At 38.5% G+C, this 17,738-nt stretch overlaps 1 protein-coding gene across 2 annotated transcripts in view; it reads right to left on the reverse strand.

Annotated features, from left to right (window-relative positions):
- Positions 1–12,221, reverse strand: part of ADAM10 (ADAM metallopeptidase domain 10) — a 136,037-nt gene extending 123,816 nt beyond the window's left edge. Inside the window, exon 1 of one of the 2 annotated variants that reach the window (XM_032418012.1) lies at positions 11,899–12,221. In XM_032418012.1, the coding sequence (XP_032273903.1) occupies positions 11,899–11,953 (55 nt within the window). In that variant the 5' untranslated portion in view covers positions 11,954–12,221. Of the gene's footprint in view, positions 1–1,668; positions 1,709–11,898 lie in introns of those variants that run through there. The other variant, XM_032418015.1, reaches the window with a different exon arrangement.
- Positions 12,222–17,738: the final 5,517 nt, after the last annotated feature.

Here is a 17,738-nt window from a genome sequence, read left to right on the forward strand (position 1 = left end):
CCCCCCCTTCATTCTTCCCCTCCTGCTACATTCTTCTTCTTCTTTTTTTCTTTCTTAACATATATTGCATTATTTGTTTCAGAGGTACAGATCTGAGATTCAACAGTCTTGCACAATTCACAGCGCTTACCAGAACACATACCCTCCCCAGTGTCCATCACCCAGTCACCCCATCCCTCCCACCCCACCCCCCACTCCAGCAACCCTCAGTTTGTTTCCTGAGATTAAGAATTCCTCATATTAGTGAGGTCATATGATACATGTCTTTCTCTGTTTGACTTATTTCGCTCAGCATAATACCCTCCAGTTCCATCCACGTCGTTGCAAATGGCAAGAAAAGAGAAAGTAATCTTATTAGTTATGTAAGACAATGTCATTAATCTCATGAGATGCATAATGAAGTCTTTAGTGTTACAACTTACTTTCAAATGGTTCAGAGGAAAAAATATATAAATAAATACATATTTTTTACTTATATTTCTTGAGCGATAAAGCAAGCACGGCAAAAGATAACCATTAATAAATGTAGATCAAAGGTATACAAATGTTAATTGGACTATTTATACTTTCAACCTCTCAGAAAGTATAGAAGCTTTTAAGATACAAAGTTAGGAAAAAAATATAGTATATACTGAGTAAATGCCTATGTGTAAAATTGGTAAAGGATAACTGGATTGGATCTATTAGATGGAGAAAACATAACTAATTTTCAAAACTTATTAAAAAAAAAAAAACTGGGGAAAAAGTAAAGCAATACCAGAAAATCACCTACATGCAGGAGTAGTAGAAAAATGGCCAGCAAGTTCTAAAAAATAGAAAAAAAAAAACATAACTTGGTCTCCTTGCCACTGGAGAGCTTAGAAAGTGTCTCCCTTTTTACAGTTTGAGAATAGTATTTTTATTTCCTGTAATTTTTTTCAAAGTCTGGTGACTTTGGATACTGGTTCTTACTAAAGGCAATCTGCTTTAAAAAAATATTTGTTTCCTGATTACTGTAGAAACACATTAACTTATATCTCACCATCCAGAGATTTATTGTGTATCCTCAAGCTTTTAAAAAATGAACATACACAAATTTATGACAAAACTGATATGGTATTATGAATAAAATGTCCTATAAGCTGCTTTCCTCTCCTTAATTGTAAACATTTTCTACTGTAAAAGAAAAAAAAAACTAAAAGGTGCTTTCCACTCCTTAATTCTAAACATTTTCTAATGTAAAAGAAAAACCTTGTAAAGAACTTGACTGACCAAAAGCCAAATGGCTCAAATAAGTATAAAGAGCCTAAACTGATGGCAAAATAACTGTCTTTGTACAAAGGCAGAATCTAACAACCTCACTATACAATGCCTTTCAAAGCACAAGATATGTTTCTTAGAGGCAGTATAGTATTTAAGAGCATGAATTCTGGAGCCAGACTGACCAGATTCAAATCCCAGTTTTCCCCAATAAGTATATGACTTCTCTGACATTGAAGATGTTATCCTCCCTGATCCTGCTCCCTCATTTGTGAAATGAAAATAACAGAACCTATCTTACAGAGATGTTGTAAAGACTGGGTTAATACACAAAATGCCCTAACAACAGTGCCTGGCATATAATAACAATTCCATAAATGCTAAACATTATGAATATTTTCCATATTTCATGGGTAGTTAGCATCTTACTTTCTAGGAATGCTGCAAACAAAAGCTTCCTTCCCAGCTTCTGAATCCAAAACCTACAATCTTCTGTTCCAATCTAAATTAAATATAATAGGGCAAAAAACATAGAATGAAAATTTCATTAACATCCAGATGAAAAAATAATCAGAATATATCTTGCTGATATATCATCACATATCATCAATATCATCATCTTTGTGTGGGACAGCAATATTACATAACAAACTTTTTTTTCTATCTATATCAAAGAAACTTTATTCTACAATTTTAAGAATGGGGGAAGAAAAATTGGCAAACATGTTTTGACATTACAGAGCTTCCTATTTACAGAAAAACTCAATTACAATAAATGAGAGGATGTTTAAGAAGAAGCTAAGGCTGGCACATTTCCATTCCTCAGAAAAATTACTTGTAATCAAGTTGTTTTCAACAGACTTTTCACTTGTATAATTCTAAAATTAAGTATCAAGAGCATTTTTCCCCAACAGAAAAGTGTATTTCCTTCCTGAGAAACTTGAGTCATCAACTATGTCTTAGACATCACACTGTGTTGACCAATGCTTCTTATATTTGATATATATTCACTCTGATCTTGAAGCACTAAATACCACTAACAAAATTGTTCTCTTGTATGACAAAGGTAGACTTCCAGGAACTATCATGTCCTACATTTCAGCAATATATGTAAGTACCTTTACTGTACTCCTAGAAAAGTTACTTCTGGGGGGGGCCTGGGTGGCTCAGTCATTTAAGCATCTGCCTTCAGCTCAGGTCATGATCCCAGGGTCCTGGGCTCCCTGCACAGCGGGGCACCCGCTTCTCCCTCTCCCACCCCCCCGCTTGTGTTCCCCCTCTCATGGTCTCTCTAACAATAAATAAAAATCTTTAAAAAAAAAAAAAAAAGAAAAAGTTACTTCTACAATGTGACTTCAAACTTAAGTCACAGTATCAATTTCTTCACTAGAAATGAATTAGATCATTTTCTACAAGTAAATATCTACACCTAACAGTTCCAGTGAAAGTTCAAGATAGTAGGGTGTGTCCTACAATTATAAGCATATTTCAACACATCCACTTTTTGAGATGAACTGGTTTCTAAAAATTAAAAATAATAAAGCTAGCTGGCTCAGAAATTAAGATAAGTAGCTCTTTTTAAATTATAAACTAAATCAATCACAAAGGACACGAAACATCAATGATTAAAACATACTGAATGTATTAAATTTCTACCACTAATGTATGAAATACAACTTACAAATTCAAAAATGGAACATGTACATAATTTAGATTTCTGTGCTCATCTGAAATGACTTTATACCATTTCAATAAGCGCAGACACAAGTACAGACAGTAACCCATGTAAGGGACTGTGACTTTCAACCTACCTAAATAAAACACACACACAATGGGCTCAGCCACAACTCCCCAGTTGGTGTATATCTACCCCACACCCACATTTCATCCTAAGCCCACTCTCATTACTTCACCCTTCTCCCATATGACACCCCAAAGCATCTACCTCTACCTCCTTCCAGGAAATTTGGATGTGCAAATAAAATAATTCTGCCAAAGGTGTTAATGATGATAATAAGAGGAAGGGGGAATAGAGTTATAAAAAAGATAATGAAAGTTTTTGAGAACTTATGCATTAAAATTTTGAAGAGAATATTTTGTGAAAAGTTGAAACTGAGTAGAACAAATTCTGAAGATAGAGCTGCAGAAGCTGCTGACTGAGTCTCTCAAAACTACCCCACAGAAACTAAAATCCTACTAATCTATGGCTCTTCTCGGTTAATAAGCAACTGGTTTGGTTTGGTTTCTAAATAATCCTCATCAGTTATCAGTCATTCAATTGCTATTATAAATAAACAGAATCAGATTTACTTTCCAACCATAAACTGGAAGATGAAGAATGGGAAATGCTGGAAGATAAATGATAAAAGTAAATTTTTCAGAGCTGCAGCACATAGAACACTAGGAGGAAAAAGGTTTGAACAGGATAGAAATATGGAAGCTTACGAAACTTGAGTAATCAATTAAGATAGCAAGCTATCAGAAATTTAAAAAAAAAAAAGGTAAAAAGACTCAAATTTCCTTAGAGCAGGGTTTCTCACTCTCAGCACTACTAACATTTTGGCCAGACAATTCTTTGTTGTGGGGGACTGTCCTGTGCATTGTAAGATAGTTAGCAGCATCTCTGGCCTCTACTCACTAGATGCCAGTAGCATCCCTCCAGGTATGACAACCAAAACTGTCTCTAGTCTATAAATGTTTCAGTGTCTGCTCTGCATGCATATACACTTTAACTACACACTAATTTTTTGAAGGATACAAAACTGCATAAATATTACAATGCAAATTCATAATAATAAGCATTTTAAAAGATTGAATGATTAATATTTAAAAGTGATAAAATTGTGAAGGAATTATGGATTTTCTTAAATTCTGTTTTCTAGGGGTGCCTGGGTGGCTCAGTCAGTTAAGCGACTGCCTTTAGCTTGGGTCATGATCTCAGGGTCCTGGTATCGAGCCCGTACTGGGCTTCCTGCTCGGCGGGAGGCCTGCTTCTCTCTCTCTCCCACTCTCCCTGCTTGTGTTCCCTCTCTCGCTATCTCTCTCTCTGTCAAATAAATAAAATCTTTAAAAAAATAAATAAATAAATTCTATTTTCTAATGCTTGGTATCAACTTTCTAGCATTTCAACTTCTAGAAATACATTTTATCCATCTTTATTTTGAAACTAATAGATTCCAAATGAAAGTAGGCCTGGAAACAATATAATTTTTATAATATTTGTATAACATTTTACAGTCTCCAGCATTTTTACAAACTTATCCCAATTAATTCTTAGGAAAAGAGGTAGCAAATTAATATCCCATTCGATTCATAAGTATAGGATTCTATCTGTATTCTTATGAAAACTAAATCCAAAGTTCAAATATGTGTATTGTATCCCTTGCCATCATCTATGCAAGCAAAGACAAATAGAAAATTCTGCTTCAAAAATCATATATGTACATTTGCCAAAGAGCCTAATTCCAACTTGATAACAAATATATACCTGCAAAAATATACTTGTTAATGTATCTTTAATTCTAACCTCTCCCAGGCGCCTGGGTGGCTCAGTCAGTTAAGCATCTGACTCTTGATCTCAGCTCATGTCTTGATCTCAGGGTCATGAGTTCAAGCCCCGCATTAGGCTCCACACTGGGTGTAGAACCTACTTAAAAAAAAAAAAAAATCGGGGGCGCCTGGGTGGCTCAGTCGTTAAGCGTCTGCCTTCAGCTCAGGTCATGATCCCAGAGTCCTGGGATCGAGTCCCACATCGGGCTTCCTGCTCAGCGGGAAGCCTGCTTCTCCCTCTCCCACTCCCCCTGCTTGTGTTCCCTCTCTCGCTGTCTCTCTCTCTCTGTTGAAAATAAAGTCTTAAAAAAAAAAAAAAAAAAAATCGAACCCCTCCCCTCCACTCCAAATTCACCAAACTTCTACCTCACCACTCTGGAGCAATGCTTCCCAAATGACAAGCCAAATATTTCTGGAAGACTGCAAAGTTTCAGCCAATCCCCAACAAAAATATTAGATTGCAAGTCAGATAAAATCCCAGACTATGACACACATCCCAAACTAGAACCTACCTAGATTCAAAATCTTAAGATGTCTTATTTTCAACTTCAAAGACTGAGGCCCTCTAAGTTTTATGAAAACACCCTCTCTCCAATGCAACAGCCTCTGAGATCTAAATTCAACACAGAGTGAGTCTTCAAAAATTTTGTTAGTTTCATGTTAAACTTCTGCCAAGTTGTATCAGTTTTCTTCCGTGAGATTTCTTTTCTATCCTTATTTATTTCTACAATACAGAAATAAATATAGAACTTAAACACACAATTCATCAAGCAACTAATTTATTCCTTACTGTATCATATTCCAACTCCTCAACATGGACTCCAACCAACATTCCGTAACACTCTACCTTGCAGCTATAATGGCCTAGAATATGAATAATTGGAGTCCTGGCTAACATGGCCCAGCTAGCACTTCTTATTTCCTGCCATGGACTCTCCATTCCAGGCAAGAAAACCTACAAGCACCTTACTAGACTATTATGCCATTCTCTTTCCTCAAAAGGCTTTCCCCAACTGGGGAAATAAATCCTCATTTTATCTGCAACTACAATACATAATTGGAACTGTATTTTTATATCTTGGCATTTCTGTCTATGCTGACAAACTCAGTATTTTTTACTTCTCACTCAAGACTGTAGCTCATGACTCCTACTAACCACAGACATACAATAAACTGGTGACTAAAACAGCAATGTTCTCGCTGTACACGTTCTCACACTGTTTACTTGGAATTGTAATAGCTTCAGAATGAATTCACCCAGTTTCAAAGGGAGTCTACATTCTCTAAGAACTATTCTCAGTATTACTGTTTCCTGCAACCTAGTGAGACAGGACTGTCTCCACTAGTACCAAGGGAAAGCCTTCACACTGCTAGATAGCAATGTTACTGCCCTCATAGGGATTGAACTGGTAGGATTATTACAGTTTTCCCATTTATTCTTATTAACATTGCTTTCTTTTCCTAGTATAAAGATTGACAGTTAAACTAGTTAGAATTACCACTACCGGATTTTTATTCACAAAAGCAGGCATTTTAGAGTTGCTTGGAAGAATCACTAACAATCGTTAAATAAATCAATTCCTCCAAAAAAAAACAAACCTGGGGCTCCTTATCCAAGCATGTCACATAGAGTTGCCCATGTGCAAATAAACCAAATGCAAATCAATTCCTAGAATTTGGAGCATCTGCCCTGTGACTTGGGGCTCCGATCTGAAACCACTGTGTTTTTCTGTTCACAGCCTTTTGTATCTACAATTCGTCTCCCCCAGTTAGTAACCACACAGGCCTCTCATGGAAACTTGTGTTAGCAGCTATATCCAATGACTACTTGCCCTGCCCCCCAACTTCTCCACACACACAAATTCCATTTTTGTTACTCCATGTATATATTTTAAGTTAGGCCCTCCCAAAAATATACCTCCAACTTTGGCAAAAGTTTTCTAACCATTAGAATGTGATACAATTCAAAGACAGACAAATTTAACTTTATGCAAATCACAAACTCACCAAATCTGTAACACACAACAGTTACCTTACTTCAAACTAACAATAAAACACAGTATCACAGTATCCGGAGCCTCTGTCATCTACCTTTTACCTAATTGCTCCTTTAAATACAGAGAATATTTTTCTTAACTTACAATTTGCATTTAAGGTATGTTTAATATCAATAATCTAGTATACTAGTTTGGAACCAAAGTACTCATGATTCAGATCTGGGAAATGATCTACCTGCAACCAAATGAGTGTGCGTTTTATTTGGTGTGTCTTCCTGGTTATCTATCAGTTTTTTTCTCTCCATTCCACCTTTCCTCACTTTAACTACCAAAATACATTAATACAACATTATCCTAATTGTTCAGAACAGGGAACCTCAACACTAAACTCCACAAGCCAAAACATATACATTAAAAATAAACTTTTAGGGGCGCCTGGGTGGCTCAATCAGTTAAGAATCTGCCTTCGGCTCGGGTCATGATCTTGGGGTCCTGGGACCAAGCCCCGTTTCTGGCTCCCAACTCAGCAGGAAGCCAGCTTTCCCTCTGCCCCTCCCCCTGCCCCCGCCCCCCCCCCCCGCTTGTGAGTGCTCTCTAATAAATGAATAAAATCTTTTAAAAAGAACACATCACTTTAAAAAATAAATTTTAAAATATATATGTATCTAAAGTTCATGTACTTTATTCCAAAAAGATGCAGAACTTATTTATTCCACTTTGCATGCAAGCATATCAAGTATGATTATTTAGTTTCCCCACAGAAAATGTATTAGAAACAACTAATTAGAAGGTGATATCCTCAAGGTTTGCAAGAAAGCCAGGAATTTTAACCAAAAAGTTGGAAAAACTATTGAAACCAGATACAAGAATAAAAAGCACAATCACCTAGAATAAATTTAGAATACCCAATTGTTTGGGGGGGGCGGGGCAGGGGAGGGGGGACAGAAACTACAATAGAGCCCGGAACAGTAACAGCTGTTCTCTATACTAAACCTCAATCATTTAAGAGAAGATTGAAGTCAGCCCATTTTAAGGGCACAGTAAATGTGTAATGTATCCTAGAAAAACTTCCATCAAAAATTGCCAAAATTTTACAAGTCTGGTCCCAGAGACTTATTTGGGAATCTTCTCATATCTGAACCTGTCATTGTCATTTCCCAACAACGCGGGAAAGTGTACCTTATTGTTCAATGTATTATTTCATTTCATTTTATGAATTTCAAAGGCAGAGTTTATGTTTATGACCTGTTCTTAAAAGAAAAAAAGCCTAAGTTTTTACTCGCATGACCCTCAACCATTTTTTCCTGTGAGTTTCATCCAAGTAGAAAAAGAAATGGTTTCTTATTTGCTTGTTGAGATAAAGTGATCTGGAAAAATTAGAACCATCATTCTTTAAGAACTTCAAATTGTTATTATGAAAACAGGATTTTTAATATTTAATAATCTTATGCTAAATAAAAAGAACAGGTATGCCACAGCTTTTATTAACAAAGGTTTAAGACGACTGTAAAAATAATTAAAACACATATTAAAAGTTGGATAAGAGGTCACAGTCAAAAAAACATTTCTAAAAGACTGGATTCATCTATGTAAGATGAAGCCAAGGTAGAGATGCAAATAACATAGTCGCAAGATCCACACAGGTGACAAAAATGAGTGAAGCAGGCCAAGTGTATTACCAGTAGGAATGATAGTAACTGCACTGACCGGTAAGCACATGCCCAGTCTAAAGAGGGCAGCTACTGCTCTACCACTCTGCTACAGACAATAGGAATGCAGCCCAGAAGAGCCTGGGTTTCCAATTCTTCCAAAAAAATAAAAAAATTTAGAAGTCTATGAATTTCATTTTTCAATGTTGATAACTAGTTGAAACCTAAAGACATTGCGAAACAAACAATACATCTCTAAGGTGGCTCAGCCCAGGGGCCACCTTTAACCTAATGTGTGAACTGCTTTCAAAAAGGTTATGAGGGGGCAATGGGTAAAGTTCAGGCCTTGAGGTCAAGCTGGCCTGGGATTGAATGTCTAATTCACCACTTAGCAGGTGGATAATGAAAGAAATTATTTCTTCAAGCCTATTTCTTCAACTGTAAAATACCACCACTCTCTCATAAATGTTGAAAAGTGAAACTCCTAACACAGTATCAGATACACAATAGACATCATAGAAATGTCCCTTACTGCCCCTCCTTAACCCTGCAAGTCCTTTGGAAAATTTAAGAGATCAGATAATAAATAGACACCCTTGAAGATCTTAAACAAGTTATTAAAAAAAAAAATCAGAAAACAGAGGTGCCTGCTGTGCCCATTTCCCTCACCCCTGCTACTCAGAGAGGTTCTGTGTATACAGAAAAGATACAGTTAATGTAGGGCATGGCTTGAATGGACCTTAAAATGATACAATTAACTGGATTATCAATCTCAAATTAAAAAGATGAACAGGCAGAACTCCTTAAAGATAGAGACAAATCTCTCTTATTAACTTCATAGACCCTTATTTGCTGGTAGAAGTGAGAGAAATCGTTTAAGCTTAAGCTTTAATAATTTTAATACTTTTGGCCAAACTTCCAGAAAACTTATTTCTAAAGAATGCATGGTACAAAACAAAGGATTTACGCCAGATTTTTAAACATACAAAACATGACAGACTCTAAACTTAATTTTATGTATGATTTCATCAAATCCAAGTACTGTCGGATTGAATTTACTACTAGAGCTAAAATATCTTTGACCTCTCAAACATACCAATTAATTTTTAAAAAGAGAAAAGACAACTCTCCAAAATATTTGTGTTAAAAAGTACTATGCACACGTACATAAAAAATATTTGGGCTATATTTACTTAGAATAGTTCCAATAAATTTCTAATGTGGTTACAAATAATAAAAGCAATTTTATGTATACATATCTATATAAACACTTACTGAACTCTGCAAATTTTATGGTATCTTCCTACATATACAACAGACTGGGGCATGTGCTAGAAATGAAAGTTTAATGCATGTGCATTAGGAAAGTTTAAGTTTCAGGAAGCAACTAAGGCAACTAAAATCATTTATTAAGTACATAAAAATCTATACTTCAAAGTTAAATCCGTATTTCCACTACAACTTCTTGTCTACATAAACATATTCATTTCTTTCATATGTTAAACAAATTATATTCAATTTGAGCGTATTCTATTCTACATATCATCATCATATAAACTTCTTACAAACTTGACCATAAATATAAATAGCTCAGGCTCATATTTAAAAATAGTATATATTACAATAAAATTACAAATATCTCCAAGTACCCAAAGGCTACAATCTTGATGCTAATTTTAAAATGAAAGTTTCTTAGTGTCTTTTTTTTAAAGTTCTGCTTAAACATGAAAAAGTAAGTAGCCTTTTAATGTTTAATGCAAAATGATACTTTATAAATGACTCCAAAGTTCTGAATTTAGATTTTTGTGTACCAACGGTCTTAACCCACAAAAATGATGCTGTTAATTTACTTTTTCTTCAACCATCAGGTTACACCAATTTATATTCTTACTGTTTCACACTTAAAAACAACGGTCATTTTATATACTACCACTCCTCAGTAATTTACAGTACCTCATGTGTTTGTCTTAGTTTGTACCACCTCATAGAAATCAAGAGTCTAACACCTGACTATAATCATAAATAGTGATAAGAGACGGAAAAAATGATTTGTCGGAAGCCACATTCTGAACATAAATACAAATGTTATAAAAGGCCCTTATAAAGGGTCTCTAGCACACGATACTTCTTAAAACTAAACATCTACTAGAAACTCTTAATCTAAAATGTACATCTAGCAAATGAACACCACAAACTACAACAAAAGTGTACCTACAAAGCATCATTCTCGGACTAAGTAGAACTCAGGACAAAAATACGCTTGGCTCTGCAATCATAAGTTAAAGTGACAAAGAAGAACAGAAACAATACACTACATAAAATATACAGTATTCTCTAAATTATCAAATTACACTATCCTCATCGGAAGCATTCCGGTAATTTTTTCAATTCAATGACTTTAAACAAACTTTGAGGTTTTTAAGTATACTTTGGGCAAGACAAAAACTTTACCTAAAATAAAGCACTTTACACAACAAAATTATGCAGCTGGTCCTAGGATCATAAAAAAATCGTCTTCAAAACCCGAGTAATCAAGAAATTATCTGCTTACAGTAAATTTAACTCCAATTTGCGGGGTGAGGGAGTTGCCACCGTCTGACAACCCACTACGCTGTACGTCTACTCCACCTGAGAGCTTAAGAAAAAAGTTGGGTCACCCAGGGACTTGTCCCAATAAGAGACCCAATCCAAACAGATCAAACATCCGAAACGGCTTACTTTTCTCCCCACCAAACCCATTCCCCTGGGCAACAGAATGTTTTCACTGAACATAAACACACCCTCCTGAGAGCTCTCTCCAAACACTCGGGCAGAGGCAGGGCACTATAGCGAGCGGAAGCGACTCGTCTCAGACAGCAGAGGACCACTGCTACCCCTCCACGGGCGGCCCCTCTGCAGAACCGGGTCAGTCTGGATCGCCGCGCCCGGTAAAGAACAATACACCAGCCCCGCCGCACACATCTCAACTTCCCACGAGCCTGCGCGGCCGTTCCCCGCGGTGCAGCGGACTCCGGAATCCGCCACCGGGCAGAGGCTGGGGGCGGAAGGAGGGAGGTAAAGACCGCCAGCCCCGCGGCGGCAGCCCGTCCCGGCACCCGGCGAGCAGGCTGGAGGTATGGAGCCACCGACCCGGGCTCCACGGCTCACGCCCGGCAACTCGGATCTCCCGACTGCTTCTCTGGAAGGCGACCCCCGCCTCCCCTGCCGCCGGGGCAGTGGGGGGCGGGGAAGGCCTCGGCAGAGGCTCGCAGCCTCCTTGGCCCGCCACGGAAGGGAACGCGGTTGGGGCGCGGGGGACAATAGGGAGCGGGGAGCGCCGCGCGCCGGAGTGGCGCCGCCGGCCGGCCGGGCTGACTGACGCGCCTGCCGCGCGGCGCGACTGGGCTCCGCTCGACCCGGCCGCCGCTGCCGCCGCGCGGTCCGCCGTGGTCAAGGCGTCCCCGGCGCTCGGGGTCGTGCCTCACCTCCCAGCCCCGCCGCCCAGGAGAGGAGCGGAATTAACACTCTCAGCAACACCATCTTCCGCGGCCGCCGCCTCCTCACGGGTTAACAGCAGCACATCGATCCGGAGGGAGAAGCTGAAGGGGCTTGGTCCGGAGTCTCCACGGGAAGCAGGGACCTCCCCCGGCAGGAGAAACGGCGAAGCACCTCCCTCTCGCTCCACTTCAGGGGCCGGCAAAGCTCCCAGCTCCTCCAAAACAGGGACCTCCCTCCCCCTCGTTCGTTTCCTTCCTCCCTTCCCCGCGTTCCTTCCCTCGCTCCTTCCCTCTTCTCTACCTCCCTCCCCCGAGCCCCGGACCTCCGCCTCCTTCCTCACCACGTGATGCGCGGCGCCCAACCCGCAGGCCCAGCCGCACCCCTTCCTCCCGCCCCTCCCCCTCCCCCAGGCACCCCAGGGGCGCGCGCATGCGCGCGGGGTCCGGTTCCCGGGCTGTTAGGCCCGCCGCCGCTTCCTGTCCGCTGGCGGAGAGCTGGGATTGGGTTTAGGAGGCGGGGTTTCCCCTGGTCCCGCCCCGAAACGGGAGCGCTTCTCCGCAGAGCAGCGACGGCTCGCCGGCTAGTTCTTAACGACTGGTGAGGACCGTCCCTAAGACGAAAATGGGAGAGAGAAAAGATGTTAAGAGGCCGCTTTCTTCTTAACTTCACAAGTAAGGGAGATTTTTATTTCTTCCTTTTCTGTCTCTGGTGGTGCACGACCGCAACCAAATAAACGAAAGCAAAGTCCCAACAGGAGAAAGCTCCTTGACATTGGTCTTGCCAGTGTTTTTTTTAATATGACACCAAAAGCACAAGCAACAAAAGCCAAATAAGTGGGACTACATCAAACCGAGAGCTGCACAAGGAAAGAAGCAATCAGCAGAATGAAAAGGCAACATACACAAGGAGAGAAGATATTTGTAAATCATATATATGATAAGGGGTTAGTATCCAAAATATATAAAGAACTTACACAACTCAACAGCAAAGAAACAAACTATCCAATTTAAAAATAGGCAGAGGACCTGAATAGACATTTTTCCAGAGAAGACATACAGATGGCCAACAATCACATGAAAAGTTATCATCACTAATCATCAGGGAAATGCAAATAAAAACCACAATGATATATCACTTTATATCAGAATGGCTAAAATAAAAACATAAGAAATAACAAGTGTTGGTGAGGTTGTGGAGAAAAAGGAACCCTTCTGCACTGTTGGTAGGAATGCAAGCTGGTGCAGCCACTGTGGAAAACAGTATGGAGGTTCCTCAAGAAGTTAAAAGTCAGGGTGCCTGGCTAGTTCAGTCAGTAGAGCATGCAGCTCTTGATCTTAGGGGTTGTAAGTTCGAGCCCCATGTTGGCTGTAGAAATCACTTAAAATTTTTAAAAATCTTTAAAAAAAGTTAAGAATAGAATTACCATATGATCCACTAATTATACTAGAAATGTATAGAATTGTTGAATCATTATATTGTATACCCGAAACTAATATAACACTGTATGTTAATTATACTTGAATAAAAAATAAATTTTAAAAATATTTTTGAATAGGCAGAGGAACTAAATAGACACTTTTCCAAAGAAGATATCCAAATGGCCAACAGTACGACACTAACCATCAAGAAAATGCAAATCCAAACCATAATCTTCACTATTAGAATGGCTATCATCAAAAAGACAGGAGATATAAGTGTTGGCAAGGATGTGAAGAAAAGGGAACCCATATGCACTGTTGGCAGGAAGGTAAATTAGTGCAGCCACTGTGGAAAATAGTATGGAAGTTCCTCAAAAAATTAAAAATAGAACTACCATATGATCCAGCAACCTCACTTCTGGGTATGCATCCACAGGAAATGAAATCAGGATCTTGAAGAGATAACTTCACTCCCATGTTCACTGCAGCATTATTCACAACAGCCACAACATGGAAACAAGATAAGTGTCCCTCCATGGATGAATGGATAAAGAAGATGTGATATATATACATACATATGTATGTATGTATGTCTATATATACAACAGAATATTATTCAGCCATGAGAAAGAAGGAAATCCTGCCATTCGCCACATCATGGGTGAACCCTGAGGACATTATGCTAAATGAAATAAGTCAGACAGAGATCTGATACCATGTGATCTTGCTTATATACAGAATCTAAAAAAAGCTAAATGCTTAGAAACAAAGAGTAAAATGATGGTTATCAGGGGCTGGGGTGTGTGGGAGGGAAATGTTCATCAAAAGGTACAAACTTCCAGGGGCGCCTGGGTGGCTCAGTCGTTAAGCGTCTGCCTTCGGCTCAGGTTATGATCCCAGGGTCCTGGGATTGAGCCCCGCATCGGGCTCCCTGCTCCGCGGGGCGTCTGCTTCTCCCTCTCCCACTCTCCCTGCTTATGTTTCCTCTCTCGCTGTGTCTCTCTCTGTCAAATAAATAAATAAAATCTTTAAAAAAAAAAAAAAAAGGTACAAACTTCCAGTTATAAGATGAATAAGTTCTGGAGCTCTAATGAACAGCATGGTGACTATAGTTAATAATACTCTATTATATACTTGAAAGTTGCTAAGAGAGTGGACTTTAAATGTTATCACCACAAAAAAGAAATGGTAATTATGTGAGGTGATGGAGGTGTTAATTAACCCCACTGTGATAATCATTTTGCAGTGTATGTGTATCAAATCAACACATTATGCAACTTAAACTTATACCTTGATGAAGCTGGAAAAAATTGAAATTAAATAAATAAAAGTACACGATTCAGTAGCATTTAGTAAATGCACATTGCTGTACAACCATCACCACTATCTACTTCCAGAACATATTCATATGGCAAATAAGGGAGGAAAAAACTTGTATTTCATTAACTAGAACCTCCTGGTGGCATTTAACTAGATATTCTTTATCTATTTGGCATCCTGTTTGAATAGGCTGAGTTAGGGAATATAAGTATTAATAGTATCATTACTAATAAATTGGAATTCCTATACTTTTTATTCTGTATATTTTTTAAATTTATTACCCTTTACATAAGCCAAGAGTATGCTTCTTTGTCAGTTTGACAAATGAATTATTATAGTTTTGCTCCAACATTAATAAGCTCAAAAATACAGTCAGTAGTTCCAAAACCATCATTAAAAGCATCCATTTATAATGAGATGTATGGGATTATTAAAAGATGGCAGATTCTCATGAATTTTTTTTTCCTTTCTTAAAAGAAAGAGTTATATGCAAACATTACATTGCGTATCACCTGTGCTTGTTACTGTTCTCTTTTGGTGGTGTAGTCAACAAATTATATTTTGATTTCTAGCTATTAGACGACCTTGTGGCATGTTTTGTGTAGCACAGTATTTTTATAATTATATAAAGTTAATTTTATATGATTAATTAATTTTTATAATTATATTTTAAATTTATTTATAATGGTTAGAGGCAAATGACACTTTCTCTTTAAATTCAGCTGGAGGGCCCCTCGGCGGCTCAGTCGATTAAGCATCTGCCTTTGGCTCAGGTCATGATCCCAGAGTCCTGGGATCAAGTCCCACGTCAGGCTCCCTGCTCAGTGGGAACTCTGCTTCTCCCTCTACCCTTCTGCCCTACACGTGATCTCTCTCTATAAATAAAAAATAAATAAAATCTTTGTATAAATAAATAAGTAAATAAAAATAAATTCAACTGAAAAAATCACCAGGATGATCATGGGAAAATTACACTTAAGATTGTATTTCGTTTTATTTTATTTTATTTTTTTAAGATTTTTTTTGAGTAATCTCTGTAGCCAAGCTGAGGCTTGAACCCACAACCACGAGATCAAGAGTTGCACACTCCACCAACTGGGCCCACCAAGCACCCCACCTTTTTATTTTAAAACATAAATACATAACATACCAGCTTCATAATGGATGGTATTAAAATGTCAAGTTTGGACCGCTATTTTGTTTGAAAATTTAACTTACCACATTCTGGGTATTTTGCCGATGTATGGGAAACTGATGGTTTATACCATCATAGATTGCATGGGGTTGGCTCCCAGCTCTCCCATGTATAAGCTGTGTAGCTTTGGCCAAATTATTTCACCTTTCTAACCTCAATATTTCTTTATAAGATAAGAATGATAAAATATTTGCCTCACGGGATTGTTTTGATGATTAAATTTAAATTAGGTTAACATTGTAAGGTGGCAGGTAATAATTGCTATATAAGTGTTTGTAAAAATATATAAATATCACTGTCCTTTCATGAATACTCAAATATCCATTCAAAAGCAGCAATTAGGAGCGCCTAGGTGGCTCAGTCATTAAGCGTCTACCTTCGGCTCAGGTCATGATCCCGGGGTCCTGGGATCGAGTCCCACATCAGGCTCCCTGCTCAGTGGGAAGCCTGCTTCTCCCTCTCCCACTCCCCCTACTTATGTTCCCTCTCTCACTGTCTCTCTCTGTCTGTTAAATAAATAAAATTTAAAAATTTAAAAAGCAGCAATTAATAGGATTATTTCCTTAGCAACAATACACAGCTTTGATACTACCAGTATAATAAAAGTTATCCTCATGCAACAATAATGAGAAATTTGGCTAGGAATATAAGCTTGTATACAGAATATTACACAAGTAATACTACATGAAAATGCTTGTTGCACAACTTAAGCCAATCCTGATAAAAGTTTCAACAATTACATTTTAAATTTCCAACTCCTAATAAACTGCCTTCTCGATGTCTCACTGTCATGCCAAATTCAATATGTTTAACTTCCTATCTCTAATAATGGCACCATCACTCTCCCCAGTAACCTGACATGGAGAGTGGAATCATCATAGACTCTTCTTCCCTTGTCTATTCATAACCAGTCACCATGTGTTAATTCTTCCCTTAAAAACTTCTTTCTTGAGCCTTTAATCTTTCCCTTCCCACTACTGTCACTCCAATTCACAAAATTTCTTTTGCTTACACTGCTGCAGGACTTCTAATCCATCTCACTTCAGTCTCCCACTGGAGAGCATTGCAGTGCAATGGTCTCTCACCATTGGTCCTCACTCAATGCAATGCAATTTGCTTCCACCCCGTCATTCCTAAGAAGCTACTCTTGTCAGCGTCATCAAAGATCTGTTAGTTATCAATGCCACTGTACACCCACAATCCTTATCTAACTAGATCTCTTGGTCAATTAACACTCCTCAAAATTCCCTCCTCCAGTTTTGCAAGACCTTGCTTATTTTCCTGATTTTCCTCCCTACTTTTAACCGCACCTCCTTCTGCATCTCTTCCCTGGGGCTTTTTCTTCTCTTTATCCTTTAAATATTGGTGTTCCTCGGGTCTTTATCCTTGGCTCTCTTGTCTTTCCATTCTTCATTTGCATGGTTAGTTTTTATTACTCTTGAACGTCTATGACCCACTAGCCTGTAAACTCCATTAAAACAAAGCCTAGATCTCTCTTGTTCTCAATTCTACCCCAGTGCCCAGCACACAGTCAGCACTTTTCCTATACTTGTGTCCCAAGTCCCAGACCTATATCCTAGTCGCTCCGTGTACCAGCTGTAGCCTTGAATAAGTTAAGGCACCTGTGCCACACTTTGGTAATTTTTACAGTGGGGAGAATATAAGACCTACCTCAGACTGCTGTTATGTCAGTTAAGTAAAGTGCTTGTAAAGCACTGAGAATATTACATTGCACATGTAATTATAAAATTTTAGGTGCTGTTATTATTGCGTATCTAACATTTACTAACCAACTCCTCCCAGTACACCAAATGCAACATGTCCCAAACCGAACAAACCCCTACATCACCCTACTCAAACCACTTTTTCCATCTTGGTTAATGACAACCCCATG

The sequence above is a fragment of the Phoca vitulina genome, unplaced genomic scaffold (assembly GCF_004348235.1).
Source record: "Phoca vitulina isolate PV1807 unplaced genomic scaffold, GSC_HSeal_1.0 scaffold20, whole genome shotgun sequence".
NCBI lineage: Eukaryota > Metazoa > Chordata > Mammalia > Carnivora > Phocidae > Phoca > Phoca vitulina.